General features: G+C 46.1%; 1 protein-coding gene across 4 annotated transcripts in view; it reads right to left on the bottom strand.

Moving 5' to 3' along the window:
• Window positions 1-4,917: 4,917 nt before the first annotated feature.
• Window positions 4,918-21,821, bottom strand: part of LOC125158439 (signal transducer and activator of transcription 5B) — a 68,043-nt gene continuing 51,139 nt past the window's right edge. For 3 of the 4 annotated variants that reach the window (XM_047845505.1, XM_047845504.1, XM_047845507.1), the window contains 12 exons: window positions 21,392-21,547; window positions 20,786-20,965; window positions 20,315-20,402; window positions 20,114-20,236; window positions 18,521-18,613; window positions 15,773-15,979; window positions 14,630-14,724; window positions 14,399-14,529; window positions 13,376-13,546; window positions 8,542-8,593; window positions 8,103-8,210; window positions 4,918-7,572 (listed from right to left, as the gene is read on the bottom strand). In XM_047845505.1, coding sequence (XP_047701461.1) covers window positions 7,446-7,572; window positions 8,103-8,210; window positions 8,542-8,593; window positions 13,376-13,546; window positions 14,399-14,529; window positions 14,630-14,724; window positions 15,773-15,979; window positions 18,521-18,613; window positions 20,114-20,236; window positions 20,315-20,402; window positions 20,786-20,965; window positions 21,392-21,547 — 1,531 coding nt within the window. In that variant the 3' untranslated portion in view covers window positions 4,918-7,445. Of the gene's footprint in view, window positions 7,573-8,102; window positions 8,211-8,541; window positions 8,594-13,367; window positions 13,547-14,398; window positions 14,530-14,629; window positions 14,725-15,772; window positions 15,980-18,520; window positions 18,614-20,113; window positions 20,237-20,314; window positions 20,403-20,785; window positions 20,966-21,391; window positions 21,548-21,821 lie in introns of those variants that run through there. The other variant, XM_047845506.1, reaches the window with a different exon arrangement.

The raw sequence follows: 21,821 nt of genomic DNA, 5'->3' as shown, positions 1-21,821 counted from the left end.
CTTTGAAGCACAAAAATTTTAAATTTTGATGAAGTCTAATTGTCTACTTTTCCTTTTGTTGCTTGTGCTTTTGGTGTCATATCTAGGGACCCATCGTCAAGTCCAAGGTCATGAAGATTTACTCCTATGTTTTCTTCCAATACTTCCATAAAATTAGCTCTTACATTTAGGTCTTTGATTTGTTTTTTCTTGTGGTAAAATGTGCCTAAGATTTACCATTTTAACCTGATCAGGTATCCACTTCAGTGGCATTAAGTACATTCACGCCATCGTGCAACCATCACCACCATCCATTTCCAGAACTTTTTCTTCTTCCTACACTGAAGTGTGACTCATGAAACACTAACTCCCCATTCCTCCTCTCCCCAGCCTCTGATGACCATGATTCTATTTTCTGTCTTCATGAATTTGACTACTCCAGGTAGCTAACATAGGGGCATCCATACAATGTCTGTCCTTTTATGTCTGTCTTATTCATTCAGCATAATGTCTTCAAGATTCACCCATGTTGTGGCATGTGTCAGAATTCCCTTCCTTTTTAAAGCTGAATGATATTCCCTTGTATGTCTAGACCACATTTAGTTTACCCATTCACCCACCGATGGACACTTGTGTTATTTTCACCTTTTGGCTTTTGTGAATAACGCTGCTACGAACACGGGTGTACAAATAACTGTTTGAGTCCCGCTTTCAATTCTTTTGAGTATATACCCAGAAGTGCTGGATCACATGTTTAACTTTTTGAGCAATCCCCATGGTATTTTCAAAGCAGCTGCTACTTTACATGCCTACCTGCAACGCACATGGGTTCCAATTTTCCCGCATCCCCTACAACAGTTGTTTTTTTGTTTTGTTTTGATAACAGCCAATCTAATGGGTAAGAAGTATTTCATTGTAGTTGTGATTTGCATTTTTTTTTTCTTAGAAAAAATTTTTAAGTTTCTTTTTATTTATTTTGGGAGAGATACAGAGAGCAAGCGGGGAGGGGCAGAGAGAGATGGAGACATAGAATCTGAAGCAAGCTCCAGGCTCCGGGCTGTCAGCATAGGGCTCAACTCGGGGCTCCAACTCACAAACGGTGAGATCATGACCTGAGCCAAAATCAAGTCAGATGCTTAACTGACTAAGCCACCCAGGTACCCCATGATTTGCATTTCTAACGACTGAGCATTTCTTGTGTATTTATTGTCCACCTGTATATCTTTAGAGAAATGTCTACTCACATCCTTTCCATTTAAAAATGGGGCACCTGGGTGGCTCAGTCGGTTAAGCGTCTGACTTTGGTTCGAGTCATGATCTTGCAGTTCGTGAGTTCTAGCCCTGCATCGGGCTCTGTGCTGACAGCTCGGAGCCTGGAGCCTGCTTTGGATTCTCTGTCTCCCTCTCTCTGCCCCTCCCTAGCTTGTGCTCTCTCTTTCTCTCAAAAATAAGTAAACATTAATTTTTTTAAAATTGTTGTTGACTTGTAGGAATTCTTTATATATTCTGGATATTAATACCTTATCAGACATATAATTTGCACATATTTTCTCCCAATCTGTGGGTTGTCTATTCACTCTAACAGTGTCCTTTGATGCACAAAAATTTTTGTTTTGATGAGGTCTACTTTTTTTAAAAAGTTTATTTATTTATTTATTTATTTATTTATTTTGAGTGAGAGAGAGAGCACGAATGGGGTTGGGGCAGACAGAGAGGAGAGAGCAAGAATCCCAAGCAGACTTTGCACCAGGGCAGAGCCCAATGAAGGACCCAACCAACCATGAGATCATGACCTGAGCCAAAGTCGGACGCTTAACCGACTGAGCCACCCAGACACCCCGATGAGGTCCAATTTATTTTGTGTTGCCTGTGGTGTCATGGCCAAGAAATCATTGCCAAATCCAATGTCATGAAGTTTTCTATGGTTTCTTCTAAGATTTTTATAGTTTTATCTCTTACATTTAGGTCTTTGATCCATTTTAATTTTTGTACGTGATGTAACATAAGGCTCCAACTTTATTCTTTTTTTTTTAATGTTTTTATTTTTTTGAGAGAAAGAGTATGCCCACGTGCATGCTCAGGAGAGGGGCAGAGAAAGAGGAGGACAGAAGGATACAAAGCGGGCTCCACGCTGACAGGCTGATAGGCTGACAGCAGCAGCCCGATGCAGGGCTCGAACTCCCCAACTGTGAGATCACAACCTGACCCAAAGTCGGACACTCAACTGACTGAGCCACCCAGGCGTCCCTCTCCACCCCCCCCCCCCAACTTTATTCTTTGGCATGTGGCTATCCAGTTGTCCCAGCACCACTTGTTGAAAAGACTATTCTTTCCCCATTGCATAGTTTTGGCACTCCTGTGAAAAATCAGTTGACCATGGACACATGGGTTTCCTTCTGGACTCTGAATTCTATTCTATGGATCCATACATCTATCCTTATGCCAGTATCACACTATGTTGATTATTGTTGCTTTGTACTAAGTTTTGACCTACTGTGACATGTGACTACTTCAACTTTATTCTTTTTTAGTTGGTTATTTAGGAGTATATTGTTTAACTTCCATATATTTGTGAATTTTCCGGGGCTTGTCTTGTTATTGTTATTTGGGTAGTGAGTGGCTGATCATTTTAGTGAGTCCATATACTTCCCACCCCCCCACCTCCCTACAGTGCAAAGCCTCTGCTATTGCTCATTCAGGGGGTGCAGACTTGAGTATGCCCAGTCACCCTAGCATGACAGTGATTTTCACCTGTCTCTTTCCCTGACCACACCCAGCTGTTAAGCTACACGAATTGTTGGCTAATTGCTATATATTTTCCAACAATGCTTTGGGGGAAGAAATGGCTCCACAAACTGATCCAATCAAATTCAGGTTTCTTTGAAGGGACAGTTTCACGGCCAGTGTTTGAGATTTGTTCTGACCCCGAGAGCTCCTCCCGGCTGTCTCTTTCCCCATCTTTCTCTAGCACACTCGCTAGCCCAGCTCAACCTCTACCTCCGATAAAGCTATCATTCTCCTGCCACTTGCCTTTCACAACCTCCGAGGTTTCAGAGAGCACCCTTAAGCTTGAACTTCCCTTGCAAATGAAGTCCGTTCTTTTGAGGAGAGATTCGAATTTTTCTGTGTCAGAGCCTGCCTCTCTGTCCCGCCCCCCTCCCCTCCTCCGTATCTCTTAGCCCTGATCATTCTTAAGCTGCACACCCACGTCTCCTTGGACATTCCAACATATCCGGATTTGTACTCAATCTTCCTCCCAACCTGCTCCTCTCCCACATCTTCCCCTCCCCATCTCACTGAGGAGCATCTCTATCAATTACTTCCCAAGCCAGAAACCTGGAATTACTCTAGACTCCAATCCTGCTCTCCAGCATTGGTCACAATGTCTGCATAGTAGGCCTCAGGGCCACTGCTGTGGTATCCTCATCTAGAACCTCCTCTCCTCTGACCCACACTGTTGAAACAGCCTCCCCGGATCCCTGCCTTCCTCTTTTGCCTCCCTTCAATCCATCATACACAGTGTCGCTATAGTATTTCCTAAAATGAGACTCTGGCCATTCCTTTGCTTGAAGTCTGGTAAGGTTTCACTTGCCATCATGCTCAGGTGAAGTTTAAACTCTTAGCCTGGCACACTAGGCTTCATCACTGGCCACAGTTCTCAAAGTGTGGTCCTTGCCCCCGTATCACCTGACAACTTGTTAGAAATGCAAATTCTGGGGCACGTGGGTGGCTCAGGAGGTTCAATGTCTGATTTCGGCTCAGGCCATGATCTCATGGTGAAAGGGCGGGCCTAGGCCAGCCGACTCCATCTTGTTCTGTGTCCTTCACCTTGACCACACCTCCTCCCCTTGAGTAAACCCTCCCTCACCTGCTGGACCCTTCCCCAGGACCCCTCCCCAGCCAATCGGCTGAGACCATAGCCATTACCTCACCAACTGCCCCCAGGCCCCAATAAAACCTTTGTCCTTTTGAAACTCGCTCTCTTTCCCTGGTATCTCACCGCTGCGTCGGTGCAGGTAGGGGATTGAGCTCGAGCTAGCTCGAATAAAGGCTCTTTGCTTTTGCATCGGACTCGGCTCCCTGGTGGTCTTTGGGGATCACGAATTCTGGGCATAACAATGGTTCGTGAGTTTGAGCCCCCAAAGGGCTTTCTGCTGTCAGTACAGAGCCCGCTTTGGATCCTCTCTCTCCCCCTCTCTCTGCTCCTTTCTTGCTCACTTTCTCTCTCAAAATAAATTTTTTTAAAAAAATGCAAATTCTGAGGCTCAACCCCAGGCCTACTGGCTGGGACACTCTGGAGAGTCGCCCAGCGATCTGCACTTTAGCCAGTTTTCCAGGAGATTGTGATGCAGGCCTGAGCTGAGAAGCAGATGTCACCCTCTATCCAGCCGTATCTGGCCCTCCTGCATCTCCAGCCTCTGCCTGCGCTGGTCTCTCCACCTGAGCGCCTCTCCCAACTCCCATGTGTTCTTTAGGGGTCAGCTCAAGCTAACTGGTGCCCTTCTTCCATGTTCTCTTGTATTCCCTTACGGCCTCAGGACAGCTTTATTGCAGCGCGAGCCGATCTCCTATCATGTTTGGTTATGTTTGTCATCTTTCCTGGGTCACGATCCTCTTGAGGGCAGAACAATTTCTCCTCCCACTCACAATGCCCAGCTCAGAGCAGGCAACTCGAAATGTGCTTGAAATTTAAGGGTAAGCTTTGTAATGGGAACAGTGTGGAATCAGGAGGCTAGGGGGTACAGACGATCACTCTAATTTTTAAAACATCATATGAACAGGAAGGTAAGAAATGCCCCCTCTGCCATCAAAGCTAGGACACACTCTCTGAGGCCACCAGTTCCGTTTTTCACAGTCACACTGATGATCGCAAATATTTCCCTATCAAAGCCACCCTCCCTCACCACCTCGATGGAAAGAAAAACAGAACTCAATATGGTCCCTTCAGAGGAAGCCTTTATTGTAACATAAAATACACAATTTTGTGACTGCCCCAGATTGTACACAATACTTTTTTGGTGGCTACATACTAATCTGCCTCAACACTAAAATATGTATCTGAAATAATTTCACAAAGTTTTAAAAAGAAAAATTATAAAAAGTATACTTCCACTTTAAGTTCTATTCACTTTTAGTCTCCCCACCCCCCTACAAAAACCCGGCACATACCACACATTGAAACATTTGATGACTTATGTGTGTGCGTGTCTGGGGGCGAGTGAGAGGCAGAGGAGGTCAAGACTTGCCACTGCCTCTTTTGTGGTTTGCAGGAACAGGGAGAAAAGAGAAAACACAATGCAGATAGCGAGCATACCTTTCAGTCAAACATCTCTCCCATCTATCAGCGCAGCCTCAGGAAAACGGAGGACAGGTCAGCGACCGTACCAGCATGGGACCCCTCTGCTCGGGGCAGCCACGCTCTTTGGCTCCTGTCCCCCCAATCTCCAGTGCCAACCGTCAAGGGCAAGCTCTGCCCACAGCACACCCTGGGGCTGGGTCCCTGCCAACGTGAAAGTGTGTCAGTCCCGCCCCGTCGGGGCTGCTGAGCTCCCGGCCGGCCTGCCACGGCACTCAGGGCACTCAGGGCACTCAGGACACTCAGGGGCCGGTGCTGGTGAAGTCCAATGGGCAGGCAGGGAAGGGCTCTTTATGACTGGGTCCGAGAGCGGTCAGGCCTCCTCCTCCCGCTTCCCCAACACTCATCCTCATGGGTGGAATTTTAATCAAATCTTGAGGGGTATGTAAAGGGCTTAGCGACATCCTATGTCACTGCTGGTATCATGGAAGGGTCGGCCTGCTCCTCAGAGGCAGAGAGATTCTACTGCCTGGCATAGAAAAATAAATCAGTGTATGAAACCAAGCCAGGGCAAACAGCAGCTTTTAAAAAGTCATCTTCCAATAAATAATTTACTACAGAGGAATATTTTCCTTTAACATCAAAACACTGATAAATTCAGAAGTCATTTTTGTAAAAAAAATATGTTTATTTACTCACATGTATAAAAATAAGGTTTTTAGGGCCATTCTCTCCTGGTGTGGTCATTCCTTCTTTTGGAGAAGGGGGCCGGGGGTGAGTGACCTTTAGGCCTACCCGGAAAGCTATACCTGCTTCCCCCTCTTCCCACCTGAATGCGATAGACCGTTCCTTCCTTCTGGGGTAAAGCTACGGAAGAAATCGTGGACGTTGTACTGAAGCTGTTTTGTTTGGTTTCTGCAGCTTACCAAACTTCCTAGGAAACCCACTGACTGTGTTGCCCCAGATTACCAACGCTGACCCCCAGTGGCCCGTACCAAGTGGGCAACAACGTCGCTGAGCACGCTGGCCCTGGGTTCGAACTGCACCCCCACTGGCCCCTCCCTGAGATGGCCCGTGTGGACAGTGAAGGGAATCGAGGTGACCTGGGTGTGAATGGCACAGGACCTGCCACAGGAAGAAAGGGCTGTGATATCAGATCAGGGTGGGAAGAGCAAAACAAGAAGTCCCGATTTAGAAACAAAACACCAGTCAGCCTGTGCTAGTGGCCACCATCAGTAAGCCGCGGGGTAGCCGCGCTCGGGCAGAAGGACGGGCAGACCAGAGGGCAGCTGCCCCGGGTGGCAAGGCAGCTTTCTCAGCGCCTGTGGGTCACGGCCTGGCCTTCCACTCTGGCTGCGACACAAAGGACATCAGCACTGTAAGCTGCGGTTATGTGACCCTCTTTTCTTTTCTCTGGTTCATCAAACGTGTCTGCACACGTGCACACACACAGAACTGAGGGGCAATTCACACAGTGGATGGAAGGAGAGGGAATGAGAAAACATGGGTTCAGTGTTACTTAAAAAGCAACTACCCGTCAGACAACCCGTGACTTCCCTTGCCCCAGCAATCACTGTATGTCCCCGCTTTTTCCCATCCCTACCCAGGAAAACGGGAGTCAGGGAGAGGGAAGGAGGGAGGATGGCTTTCTTTTTCAAAAGGCAATTTGTACATTTCAGAGGAAAGCAGAGACAATCACGGTTATATATCAATTGCTTGGCAGACACAGTGACAAATCTCACAGGAGAGGTGCTTTCTCCTCCCTTTGTCCTTCTCTGACTTGAACAGCCACATGTCAAAGTTCAGCCACCCTCTGAACACATGGCCAAGTTCCAGGGTTCATGGAACTACTGCCTTTTACACAAGGTTAAAACAACCACAGCCACTGTTTATGGCCCCAGTGCTGCAACTAAACTCTGGACAGCAAGGGGGAGAAACAGCCCAATGTGAAAACTCACACACACACACACCCACACACCCTCACACTCACACACTCACACACGTTCCCTTCACTGGTGCCACCATGCACAGAAACACTAAAGTCACAACTAGTATTAACACTTCACATTATGAGTATTGTTTCCAAAGAGAAGCGATTCATGGAATTAAAACATCCACAAGAGTAACTCCTCTGGCGAGGACGAAGAAGCTAAAGATGGAGATGGGGGCGTCATGACTGCGCGTGAGGGATCCACTGACTGTCCATAGGTCGGCCCAAGAGCTCTTCCACACGCCGCGCCACATCCATTGTGTCATCCAGATCAAAGTCCCCATCATTGTCAAGGACGGGGTCAGGGCTTGGGAGAAAAAGATAAGAGATAAAGGGAAGGGGAAGGTTGCCCAAGGCCAATGATGAGCCACAGAGACCACCCCAAGCCCCACACCCCACTGGGTGAACAGCCCAAGATGGCCTGTGCCCTTGGCCTAGGCTTCAGGGGAAAGATGTTCCTGATCTGGACGGTGGGGAGTAGAGTCCTTTGCTATCTGGACGGAGAGGCTCAGGCTAGAACACCCACCCAGCTGTCCCTAACCCTGGCTGTCCACACATGTAAAGCCCATGTGCTCCTTATACAAAGCAAGAAAAATCTACATTTGGAGAGAGAAGAGTAGTTGACGTTTGCCCAACCCCATTCTAAACTACCAATACCTTCTGTTCAAATCTCTGTCTCCCACCTGGGCATATGCCGGTGCCTGGCCTGGGTGGTCTCAGACCTACAGGAGCTCTGGGTCCCTTTGTCCACCAGCCCCCCGGGGCCCAGCCTGAGCCCCAGAGAACACAGCCCCAGCCCCAGCTCCTCCCTGCGGAGCCCCAGAGAACACAACCTACTTCTGTGGGTACATGTTATAATGAGCCTGGGGGCACACGGCTGGGGAGGGGGCCTGGTCCATGTAGGTGGCGCTGGCCCCGGCAGAGTCTGCAGACGCATTCACAAACCTGCAGGAGGAACAGGAGAAGCCTCAGTGACCTCAGGGCAGCGGCTGACCTGGGGAGAGCTCAGGGGGCATGTTTACATCTCTTTGGGGTGTGGAAGCACAAAGCGCCCCCTGGGCCTGGGGGTCCGGCTATGGGAGTGGGGTCCTGGGTCCTGGTCCCATGGAGACTAAGCTCAGTTCCCTCTCCAGGGCTGAGCCAGGTTTCAGGGGGCCAGGGGGTGCTGGGCCCTACAGGGCCTATAAGCGGGAGGGGCAGCGGTGAGGGGGGGAGGGGGGGCGGGGGGAAGGGAAAGGAGGCAGCAGAAGACCAGGGCTGGACCCTGGACACTTACTCAGGGACCACTTGCTTGATCTGTGGCTTCACGTATCCGTCCACCGCTTTAGCTGCCGAGGGGGGGATGGTGATGAGAACCAAAGTTCTCAAAGAAATGAAAATGCAATCTCCCTTAAGAATCACAGCTTTTCTCATGACAGGACACAAGCACCTAATTCTATCTTAGGATCTGATACAAGCACTTAATATTTGAATCTGTTAGGGGGACCTGGTGTAGGAGAAGCCTTAATATTAAAACTGCAAGTTAAGGTATCTTCCGAGTTGGCTTGGATATGTTGATAAATTCTTCAAGCCACAGAAAATGTATGCTCCAGGACAAATCTAAACCAAACATTAATTGCACACTAAGTGTAAAAAGAAAAAATATCTTAAAAGTTTAAAGTTACAGATGTGGCAGAGTGGCAGGATTTGCTTTGTATCCCAGGCAACAACACTGGGAGGAGATCGGAAGAGAACACAAAAGGGAACACATTGTCAATCACAGAGAGAAGAACACTGTCGTAATTAGAACTGCGCACAAAAGAAACGGGTTGTCTTGGGAAAAACTGACTTCCCGACCCCTGGAGATCTTCAAATGGAAGGAGTACAAACACTTGTCAGGGGCTGCACAGAGAACTCAAAGAAAGGAATGAATTTGACTTGGTGGCCCCTGGAGTTACTCTGACTCTGAGAATCTCCTCTTTTAGGAAAGGGAGTGTCACGCAGGTGTCTGTGTGCTCTTTTGTGTCTGTGGGCTTTCTACATTTGCGGGTAATCTGATGGTCACTCATCCGGGTGAGTGCTGTCCACGCCCCGTGGCTGGTTAACAAAAATGTCCGTGTGTCTCTCTTTCACTCTCCCCAGAATCCCCACTGGGATGTGGGAAGCTAGGGGACAGATCGGAGAGTGGTCTGGTCAGCCATAGTTACCTTTTTAAGAGGCTGACTGTAGAAACCCAGTTAAGTGAGTAGTAGGAATGTGATAGTCTGAAGTCGGTGAATGAAGTCTCATTTCTTGGGTATGTGAGTATGGGAATACATATAATCCTAATGATGTCAGACAATGAAGACGACACTAAGGTCAAGAGGATAAAAAGTTTGTCAGTGAAACAGTCCAAGATAACGAAACGGCACACGGGGCACAAGTTGCTTGTTACCCTAACCTGCTTCTTCTAAGCCTTCAAATGTCAGGAGCTGCCTTTTTATAATACTGCACGCTTTTTGTGCTTTACAGTTTCTAAAGAATTTTATGGATTGGCAAAAAAGATAAAACCCAGAGAAATGCTGTAAAAAATAGGATTTAAAAACCTAAACTAGCTGTGCTAACAGAAAAAGAAACCATGGTAGATTTAATCCAAAATACCGCATAAATCTGAAAAATTTTGGCTTATATTCCCACCTAGAAATAGAATCATCCTTGCAGGGTGGGAAGGCATGATATAAAAGGCTCTATACAGGAAATAGGTTGATGAATGATTAGGCTGTATAGAAAATACAAGTTTTGCACTTCAGCAAAATAAAACTTAAATGTTAAAAGAACAATGACATACTGAGAAAAATATTTGCTATATATAATAAAAGGCTTATTTACTATATAAAAGTTCTTACACCTTATTAGGAAAAGATGGAACCCCAAAAGAAAAATGGACAAGGAATAGAAACACACTTCACAGAAAAAATAGAAACAGCCAGTAACGTGGAAGTGAAGAAATAGACTCTGGAGCTAGCCTCTGTGAGCTCAAACCCTGGTTTGGTCACTTTCTAGCTGTGTGGACTTTGGCAAATTATGTTACTTCTCTGTGCCTCAAGTGCTCCTATGTAAAGTGAGGAGAGTAACAGACGTACCTCCCAGACCTGTTCTGAGGATTAGATGAGATACTATATGAAAGCTGCCCAGGAAGGGCCCAGTGCACAGGAAGTACTCAACAAATGTCAGCTGTTATTACTCTAGTTACAATTTTGCTATTATCATTATGCGAAAAGACATTTGATCTTGCTTAGAATCAAAGACATGAAAATAAGAACCAAGACACCATTTTTATGCCAGTCAGACTGGCAAGAATGAAGCCAGTGAACAGAATCTATGACTGGCAGGGGATATGGAGGAGCAGGTGGTCCAACAGACATCGGTGGGAGTGAGAACGGATTCCCCATTCTGGAGGGTGATTCTGCAAAGATCTGTCAAAATGCTTAAAAAGCATGTATAGGGGCGCCTGGGTGGCGCAGTCGGTTAAGCATCGGACTTCAGCCAGGTCACGATCTCGCGGTCCGAGAGTTCGAGCCCCGTGTCAGGCTCTGGGCTGACGGCTCGGAGCCTGGAGCCTGTTTCCGATTCTGTGTCTCCCTCTCGCTCTGCCCCTCCCCCGTTCATGCTCTGTCTCTCTCTGTCCCAAAAATAAATAAACGTTGAAAAAAAAAAAATTAAAAAAAAAATAAATAAAAAGCATGTATATCCTTTGATACAAATTCTACTTTAGGAGTTTATCCCAGGGTAATAGTTGAACAAGATTAACGTACCAGGTTATCTCAATATTTTTTATTTCTTTATTTTTATTATTATTAGTTTTTAAGTCAGCTCTACACTGAACACGGAGCTTGCACTCATGGGCTCGAGATCAAGAGTCACATGCTCCACCAACAGAGCCAGCCAGGCGTCCCCAGCTTATCTCAATATTAATTCACAACAGAAAACTGTGAATAACTTAAATTGTCGGTCTCAAATATCCTATGACCTCACTCATAGGAGGACTTTAAGATACAAAACAGATAAATATAAGGAAAGGGAAGCAAAAATAATATAAAAATAGGGAGGGGGACAAAACATAAGAGACTCTTAAATATAGAGAACAAACAGAGCGTTGCTGGAGGGGTTTTGGGAGGGGGGATGGGCTAAATGGGTAAAGGGCTTAAGGATTCTACTCCTGAAATCATTGTTGCACCATGTGCTAACTTGGATGTAAATTATAAAAAATAAATTATAGAAAAAGAAAAAAAATTGTCAGTCTCTCAAATCAGTGACATCGAATCACTCACTGTACATGGAATTCCATGCAATCATTATAGTGATGTTGTAAGATTATACTTACAGACCTGCAACTCTGCCTATGGTATATATAATTTTTAATTTATTTAAATGTTTTATTTATTTTTGAGAGAGAGAAAGCGTACAAGCAGGGGAGGGGCAGAGAGAGAGAGAGAGAGAGGGAGGGAGACATAGAATCTGAAGCAGGCTCTGGGCTCTGGGTTCTGAGCCCAATGCGGGGCCTGAACTCATGAACTGCAAGATCATGACCTGAGCCAAAGTTGGACGATTAACAGACTGAGCCACCCAGGTGCCCCTCCCTATGGTACATTTTTGAGTGGAAAAAAAATCAGATCACAAAAGATGATGGATAATACGACCCAAACCGTTTACTGAACTCCAAGCCTGACATGATCTGGCACCCCTACTGCTCTGCCCTAACCTCCCACACTTTCCTGCTCATTCAGCTCTGGCCTACTGGGCCCCCCTCGTGGGGTTTTTCAAATACACCAGTCTTACTCCCACCTCAGGGTTTTTGCACTTCTTCTCGGGTTTTGGTCTAGATCATTGTATGGCTAGCTTCCTCATTTCATTCAGCTCTGCGCTGACGGCACCTTCTCAGAGAGACCTTGCCTGACCACTCCACTGAAATGCTACCCCCATCCTCCTCCCTAACCCGTCTCTACCCCTTGACTGTGCTTTCTTGTCTTCACAGCATCCATCACTAAATACATGTGTTTGTTTGTTTGTTGTCCTTCCACTACTAGGTTGTAACCTCCACACAGGAAGTCCCCAACAAGCATCTTGTGACTGACTGAAGAATACATATCTGCACAGACAGGGAGAATATTTGCTACACTTTTTTTTTGGTGGTCAATCTCTGAATGAGAGATGCTTATCTGTTTTCTTCTCCATACTTTTCTGGAAATTTTACAATTAATACAGAATACTTTTACACTCAGAAAACAATAAAACCATCTCTGTTTTGAAGAACAAATTTCACCTCTCTAGTTTTATTTGATCTAAACTTGTTTTAAAAGCAATTTGAGGGGCGCCTGGGTGGCGCAGTCGGTTAAGCGTCCGGCTTCAGCCAGGTCACGATCTCGTGGTCCGTGAGTTCGAGCCCCGCGTCGGGCTCTGGGCTGATGGCTCAGAGCCTGGAGCCTGTTTCCGATTCTGTGTCTCCCTCTCTCTCTCTGCCCCTCCCCTGTTCATGCTCTGTCTCTCTCTGTCCCAAAAATAAATAAACGTTGAAAAAAAAAAAATTAAAAAAAAAAAAGCAATTTGAGGGGTGCCTTGGTGGCTCAAGTCGGTTAAGTGTTGGACTCCTGATTTTGGCTCAAGTCATGATCTCGTGGGTTTGTGAGATCAAGCCCTGAGCTGGGCTTCACATTGGCAGCATGGAGCCTGCTTGGTACTCTCTGTCTCCTCTCTCCCTTCCCCTCCTTCCACCTGTGTGCGCTCTCTCTCTCTCTCTCTCTCTCTCTCTCTCAAAATAAATAAAACATTAAAAAATGAATAAATAAAAGCAATGTGAAAAAAGATAATAAATTTGTTCCCTTCAATTTGATGTTTGGGGTCAGCAGCAGATATGTTTTCTATATGACTGAAGAATATAGCCAAGGATTTACAACTGCCTTGAATAATACTCAAACAGCAATAACTAAATCCTGATTGTGTAGGTTTTCATGCAAGACAGACAGACAGACAGACAGATACACACACACACACACACACACACACACACACACACACGCGCGCGCGCACACACACAAAAACCAAAAGAAAACTCAAATCGCAACAAAACCAGATCAGAATGCGAACATTGTTACCAGTGGCAGGCTCGCATGGGACTGGTGTGTAGTATTTGGAGTACACTTCATCTTTTGGCCGATCAGGAAACACGTAGATAAGGTAATTCAGGTCCCCTAAGCGGTCAGCCAGGGACCGGATGGAGAAGTCTCTGGTGGTAAAAGGCATCAGATTCCAAAACATCCTTTCCTCTAGAGCGATAAACAGAATAATCGTATTCTAAACATGATTTCTGAACAGGAAATGTTAAAAAATCCAAACATGCTACAAATTAAAGACTCTCCGTTAAAACTGTCCCAATAAAGATCTCCATTTAAAATTAACCACAGGTTGTAGTTCAAGTCATTTATCAAAGCCAGGGGGGAAAAAGCAGGTAATGCATATGGCACTTCCCTAGAGAGCCAACGATCTCAGGTAGTTTCAAGTTCAAATGGTTTTTCGGTCCCTCTGTAGAAGAAATAGTTCTTATGGACTCCAATCCTTGATTGCTGTGTGAGTGAGTGATCTGAGTGAGACAGGAAGCCTGCCGACAGCCAGAGGCTGCAGAGAGCTGTGAAAGGCTGGGAATATCTTTAAGTTGCAAAAAAACTAGCAAGCTACTCTTATGTTGAGGATCAGAGGAAAAAACGGTTCTTGGATGGAAAGAATCTGTGGCCATGCCTTTATGTGGATTAGGAGAAAGGAATAATTAAAATGACTCCAACTCATCCAAGTATTTCTTCATTGAAATAAGCTCAGGGTCGAATACGGAGGCAGACATTTCAAAAGGGAAGCAGCTGAGATTGTGGACACAATGCTGCATTACAGGTAGCCATGTCAGGGTTACACAGTTCCGTTTCTCAAAATCCGTTAACTGTGTTTCCCGTGATGTGATTCTACAAGGGCTGCCTTAGCAGCAGCAACTGGGTCCTGGTGACACCTTTGCACTCCCTTCCTCAGAGCTGACCGCATCACAAATATTCAGTAAGTCATTTGTCAAAGTAATTTTGCAACAGAAGCAGCTAACTAGAGCCGAGATATGTTTTAAAAAGGGAGGAACTCACGAGAATCAAACTTCCAAGCAATGGTGATGCCACCGATTTCAGAGTCGCTGAATCTCAGCAAGAAGGTCCCATCAGGCTTGTTAATAAGTAGGTCATGGGCCTGTTGCTTGTTCACGAAACCCAAAATGGCCCTGGATTGCAAAGGCCAAAGGAGCAGAGGCAGAGTGTGATGTTTTAACAGAGGAAAGAAGAGCTTCAACCTCTATTGACTTAGGAAATAAGGATTCTCACCCATCATTCCAATGAGGCTTGAGATGTTTTTTTAACACTTCCATCACACCATCAAACCACTGCCAGAAAGTGTAATTTCGTCCTGGCAAATTCTCCTGGTTGGAGATACAACAGTGAACACAAGAAGGCCAAGAGTAACACTTGGAATATTGCCTGCATATGATTTAACTGAAAAAAATCAAATGGAAAACAAACATCTACACTGTCAGAATCGTACAAACATACATGCCTGTCCGAGTTTTACCAAATGGTCCTACAATCAAAAAGCTGAAGAGAGAGGAGGAAAGAAGGGAAAAAACGACAACGATTACCAACACCCAGTGGACCCCTGCTATAAACACCTCCACCTGGATCTGAGCTTTCTTTGCTGTTTTTGAGTTAGGTCATGTAAAACACCTGGGGGGTGGGGGCCGTAAGCAAAGAAACAAAAGTTGGATTTAAAGTCAAAGATGTGGGGCACCTGGGTGGCTCAGTCATTTGAGCGTCCGACTTCAGCTCAGGTCACGATCTCACGGTCTGTGAGTTCAAGCCCCGCGTCGGGCTCACAGCTGTCAGTGCAGAGCCTGCTTTGGATACTGTCCCACCCCCTCTCTTTCCCACCCTTGCTTGCACTCTCTCAAAAATAAAATGCTTAAAGTATACACACACACACACACACACACACACACACACACACACACACAAAGTCAAAGATGTGATAGGTGACATCTGAATTCCCCGATGCTAGAGGAGAAGTTTCCTCTACCAGCATTCCCTTTTGTGGGCTGAGAGTCTTGGGGGGAGTCTGGTTTTGCAGGGTCACACAGCAGCGAGCACCAGCGAGTCCATGGGAAACAGCCATGGACTTCTGGCCACAAAAGCTTTACTTCTTTTGAGATATGTTACCTTTTGCTTTGCTCTGTCTCCTTTATAAAGGAAAAAAATGCACTAGCTGCACACAAAGCCCAGCTTACTTAAATATTCAAAGATCTAGTTTTCTACATAAGAAAAGCTATGTGCTTATCCATCTATTCAGAAACTGGTGATTACGCTGGGCACATTTTATTAGCATCATGAAGAACAAGTGCCCTGGGGCAGGAAGACTCTGGAAGGCATCTGGTTTGGAAGGACTGATCTAATGGCAGCTGGCGGCAGGTCCCTCACCCTGTTGAACTGGGACCAGGACACGGACATGCCATTATAGTCTTCAAGGTGGCTGCTGCTGCTGTTGAACAGTTTCTGTGCCAGGAACACGAGGTTCTCCTTGGTCAGGCCCCGGTTGCTCTGCACTTCGGCCTTGAATTTCATGTTGAGCGCCTCACACAGCTGCGGCCACAGCACTTTGTCGGGCACGGCAAATGGCACCCTGCCCTGCGAGGGAGAGAAGCCAGGATCTTAGGAGAAAACAGTTGCATGATTTATTCATTCCACCCACAAAACAAAAACAGTGATGGCTCAATGTAGTCACACACATTTGTCTTGCTGAGCCTGAGGATAGATTCTGACTTTTATGGCATATGCAGCTCTGTGAGATGCAGAAGGTCCCATTTTGCCTTCTTTACACACAGCCTAGAAGGTAACCTCACACTGTCTATGGTGTTTTGTAAATGAGCTGCTGAACGTACAGTTTGAGCCTACGTTCGAAAGGCCGCAGAAACAAAACGTGACCAAAGGTCTGGTTTACGCCGTAAACCCCATGGGAACAGAAATCTGAAAGATTGGTTCTCTAAGGGCAGGCAGAAAGAATGGGTGTGTGCTCACGTACGTATGTGCACAGGTGTGATCTTTGCCCTTGAACTCCAGCTCAAACTGAAAAAATTTCATGCAGAAGAGTGGAAACTGTGAGTTGGACCACTTTATTCAGAAACAGTTTACAACATTAATTTTTAATAAACTGTTTTTTTCATCCTATTTGGCCATAGTTCCTCCTCTTCTTTTTTCATTATTACAAAAAATTGTTTTGGAATAGGCAATTCCTTCACATGATATAAAATTTAAAAAGCATGGGAGGGTATCTGATGGAGTCACTTTCTTAAACCTGTGTCCCACCCAGCAGGCCCAGAGCATGTAATCTAGTTGACCGTGTATGCCTCCACAGGTATTCAATGCTTACCAAGAAACACACATTTTTCCTTTCAAAAATTATAAGTAGTAGCATAAAACCCACATGTTCTGCATCTTCCTTTTGCTCACTTAATTCTATCTCTGCAAGACCTTACTTATAGCAGCACATTCAAGAAATTTCTTTTTGTGGCTGCTAAATACTCCACAGTCTGGAAGAACAATACGATATTTAACCAGGCCTCCGTAGACAGACATCTGTGTGTCAGCCTAGCAATCTTCAGCTATGACAGACAATGCTGCGATGCACGTAAGTCATCTGACACATATGCAAATATATCTGTAGAATAAATCCCCACAAGCATGTATTTATTTTAAAACAGTGTGAGATGTACGCCAGTCATTAACACAACTGAAAATGTTAAAAATGCTTATTTATTTAGGCCAGGCCTAAATAAACTTAGGCAATTTATTCAGTAATGGCATGCTGCAGGAGATGTCGAAGTCACATGGGGAGCGAGCTTGGCGGGCAGGCAGGGAAGGGAATGAGAGAAGAGGGGCACTTCTATCCAGGAGGCTTATTAGGAAGCAACGCAGGCAGAGAGTTTTGAGAGGAGACTCAAGCTCAAGATTTGTAGAATGGGCACAGTAGGATTTCTGCTAAAAACCTCTCCTTTTGCAGCCAAAATATTGTTCTCTAAAGAGGACCATTGAGATAACTCGGTTAGACTCTTCACGTTAGAGTCACGTTAGACAAGCAGTAACTTTTATGTCCTGAATACCTACCATATGGACTACTCTCCACTGTAAATGTACAACATCTACAACTTTTCCTGATGAAATGTTCTGAAAATGCTCAACAAGCACACACTAGTGATTTTCTGATAGGATTTGATGTATAAGTCAACAAAACCATATTCATTCCCTCAGACAAAACATCTCGTTCTTGGAGAGACGTGGGATGAATCACATAACCTAAAATTTGGAGCACATTGAATGGCACCCTCATTTATTGGAGGGAAGTTGACAGGAAGCAACTGCTAAGCTAAAGTAACCTCCTGAGAGGTCTCACTTCTGGAAGGAAACTGGGAGTCCCAAATTCCATTCATGGTCTCACCCAAAGATTCAAATTAATATTTACTAAGTATCGACTATATGACAAGCATTTTGTATTTTGTATGTTACATTTCATTTCTTTCTTTCTTTTTTTTTTTTATTATTTTTTTAAACATTTTTATTTATTTTTGAGACAGAGAGAGACAGAGCATGAATGGGGGAGGGGCAGAGAGAGAGGGAGACACAGAATCAGAAACAGGCTCCAGGCTCTGAGCCATCAGCCCAGAGCCCGACGCGGGGCTCGAACTCACGGACCGCGAGATCGTGACCTGAGCTGAAGTCGGACGCTCAACCGACTGAGCCACCCAGGTGCCCCTCTTTCTTTTTTTCTTAAGTAAACTCTATGCCCAACATGGGGCTTGAACTCATGATCCCAAGATCAAGATTTACATGTTCTACTGACTGAGCCAGCTAGGAGCCCCTGAATGTTACCTAATTTCATCTTCCTAACAGCACTATGAAGCATTATTATCCCTGTGGTGCAGACACTTAGGGAAACTTAGGCTCAAAGAGGGAAAGTGAACTCCCCATGGTCAAACATGAGGAAACGGTAAGGCGTGAGTTCAGCCCTCGGCCAGACTCCAAGCCTATGCTCTTTCCATTCTCCACATACTCTCTACCGCCCACTGTAGAAAACTACAGTTTTCTATGCTTTCCTGGGGAAGAACACATAAAAGAGATTCAGGACACCAGCATCAAGATCTTGAGACCCATAAGTTCGAGGGATTGACTCACAGGCTCTGCAAAAGCATTGTCCCAAAGAACAGTGGCCGTCGCATTGTTGTCCTGGCTGCCATGGACAATCACCACCACCGGGAGGGAGAGAGTCTAGAAAGACAAAGGAAAAGGGCTGAGCACCCAGAGCGGCACATTCCTGTCTTGCTTTTGTTTTCCTCTATCACAACATATTCATTCTCTCTTCAAGTTTCAGTAAATGTCACCCGTGAACACAGAATCTCAATGGCTCCAAGAATCACAGGACTTTACACAATGGTGCAATCTTAGAGATTTTTGATATTTTATTTATTTTTTTAATGTTTATTTTTGAGAGAGACAGAGCATGAATGAGAGCGGGGAAGACAGATGGAAACACAGAATCTGAAGCGGGCTCCAGGCTCTGAGCTGTCAGCACAGAGCCTGACGTGAGGCTCAAACTCACGAACTGTGAGATCATGACCTGAGCCGAAGTCAGACACTTAACTGACTGAGCCACCCACGCGCCCCTTAAGTTTACTTATTTATTTTCGGAGAGAAAAAGAGAGAACACAAGCAGGGGAGAGGCAGAGAGAGGGAGAGAGGGAATCCCAAGCAGGCTCTACACTGTCAGCGCAGAGCCTGACATAGGGTTCGAACTCACGAACTGGGAGATCATGTCCTGAGCTGAAATCAAGAGTTGGACACTTAACCAGCTGAGCCACCCAGGCACACCAATGTTTATTTATTTTTCCCTGTACAAGCAGGGAAAGGGCAGAGAGAGGGAGACAGAGGATCTGAAGTGGGCTCTGGGCTGATAGCAGAGAGCCTGATGTGGGGGGTGAACTCACAAACCCGGAGATCATGACCTGAGCTGAAGTCGGATGTTTAGCTGACTGAGTCCACCCAGGCATCCCCAGATTTTAGATACTTTAAAAGAGATGTTGCTACGACTTCACTCATATGAGAAATTTAAGATACAAAATAGATGAACATAAGGGAAAGGAAGCAAAAATAATATAAAAACAGGGAAAGGGACAAAACTTAAAAGACTCTTAAATATAGAGAACAGAGGGTTGCTGGAGGGGTGGTGGGAGGGGGGATGGTCTAAATGGGTAAGGGGCATTAAGGAATCTACTCCTGAAATCATTGTTGCACCATATGCTAAATTAAACAATAAATAAATATTAAAAATAAATAAATAAATAAATAAATAAATAAATAAATAAATAAATAAGATGTTGCTTGGATATTTCTGAAGGATACACTAAGTTTCTCAAATGGAGAACAAGAGAAAAGAGAAAGAAGATAGAGACATTTCTAGGAAAAAAGAGCAAGTAACAAATGTCTAAAACTTATTACAAACTGTTACTCAAATTCATCTGTAGTGATGTTTCTCTAGATTCATTCCTACCTATTTCTCCAGCTATTTTAGTTTATTACTGTAGCTCCTAAGAGAATCTAAGAGATACAGTTTTAAGGATGAAGTCTCCCCAGTTTCTGTTCATTAACAGTAAAGACACTATGTGATCAAAACTTTTTTCTTATATAAAGTACACACACATGCACACACACGCACACACACACACACACACACACACACACACACACCCCACAGCTGAGGGAGGCCTTTACCTTGACCTGAAAAACCAGCTCATTTCCACCAACACTGAACTGTGATTCGAACAGGATTGTAAATTTTTCTTCAGTCACTGACTCTGCTCCACGACGGTCAGACCTCTTAATTCGCTTCAGGGACTGCAAAGGAAAGAAATAAGAGGACAAAGCCCTCAAACAACCAGGGAAAATGTGTTCTTCCTCTTCTCCCATCCTCACCATGTTCCTGAAGTGCGCGCTCAGGGTGCCGGTGGCTTGGTGGTATTCCATCACACAGCAGTTGTTCAGGATCTCTCCACTGTAGTCGCTGCAGAGAAGAGAGACACTCGACTCTAAACTCATGCATCTCGGTAAACGTGGGGTAGAAATTATACAGGGGGGGCAATAAAGAACGTTGTAAAAACCGACGTCATTTAGAGGAAATGATAGCTGCTGAAATATACAAGAAATAAATATACATTAACATAAAGAAATTTTCTTGATTTATCCCTAGTAAATGGAAGATAATCATGTTTCTTTTCACAGAAGAAACTCCTTACACTGTTTCTCTGAGAGCCGGAAGGGGACAGTGGGGCTAATGGGGCTCGTATAATGAATGGCGGAGTCCAGCGTGTGGGCTAGGAGGCCCGAGCACTTCTTCCTGTAGTAAGGATGGAGAAAAGAAGCAGACCGGGGGAAGGGCACACGTACTTGCGGGTGTTCTCATTCTTGAGCAGTGACTTGGCCTGCTGCTCACTGATGATGGTGGCCTTCACCTGGGGGGGGTTCATGTGCACGTTCAGCTTCCCGCCCACCAGCAGGCGCACCGTCGCTGCAAACTTGGTCTGGGTCTTCAGGACCTGAGGGGGCTGCTTCTCGATGATGAATGTGCTGCGGGGACACAAGGACCACACCAGACATGATGCCGGCTCAGGGCACAGGGTCTGGTTCCCCTGTGGAGGGAGGCTGCCGGGGCTCAGCAGGCAAATGAAGGCACATGGCACCGCCCCTGTTCCCAGGGAGGCCACTGAGAGTCAGAGGAGATGGCTGGAGGGGAGGCAGTGAAACGACTCAGCAGCTGGCATGGGCTGCGGGGGACAAGGGCAGTCCACATGGTGTCCACAACAGAAACTGGGCAAGGTCAACACCAAGCAGCTAAAGCAACTGAGGACAGAGCGGGGACGGGGACCCGAGGCAAACAGAGACAAGGACTCAAGCAAGAGCCCACCCACCCCCACCCCCACCATCAGCAAAGCACCGCCTGCCTCCCCCATGCCAACCGCACGGGGGCTGGGTGTGGCCCGAGGCAGGAATTACCTGGTCACCAGGGCTGAGATGATGTCTGTGATGGTGGCATTGACCTCAGCTAGCATCTCCTCCACTGGGCCAGGGATGGGCAGCTGCTGGCAGAGGTGCTCAGCTCTGCGGATCTGCTGCCGGTTCTGCCAGATGATCTCGGCCAACTTCTCGCACCTGCACGGGAGCCCCAGGCCAACGGGAGGACAATGGCATCACGCCATCCCCCAGGCTCGAGGCTGGGAGGCTCCAGTCTGAGGAGAACGCCCCAAGACCCAGTGCCAGCCTCACCCAGGAAGGCTTTGCGCCTAAGCCGCCACTCCCGACCACGGAGCGGAGCAGAGCAGAGCGCCCGCCTTCCAGAAACACAGAGAAATACACAGAGGCAGCAAGCCTGAAGTGGGTCCAATCGGCCCGAGCGTCACTCTGCACACCCAGCCCTGCCCCACTC

This window comes from Prionailurus viverrinus, unplaced genomic scaffold (assembly GCF_022837055.1).
Source record: "Prionailurus viverrinus isolate Anna unplaced genomic scaffold, UM_Priviv_1.0 scaffold_35, whole genome shotgun sequence".
In the NCBI taxonomy this organism is placed as follows: Eukaryota; Metazoa; Chordata; class Mammalia; order Carnivora; family Felidae; genus Prionailurus; species Prionailurus viverrinus.
Note: the sequence above shows the minus strand (reverse complement) of the source record. Positions and strands in the feature narration are given on the sequence as shown.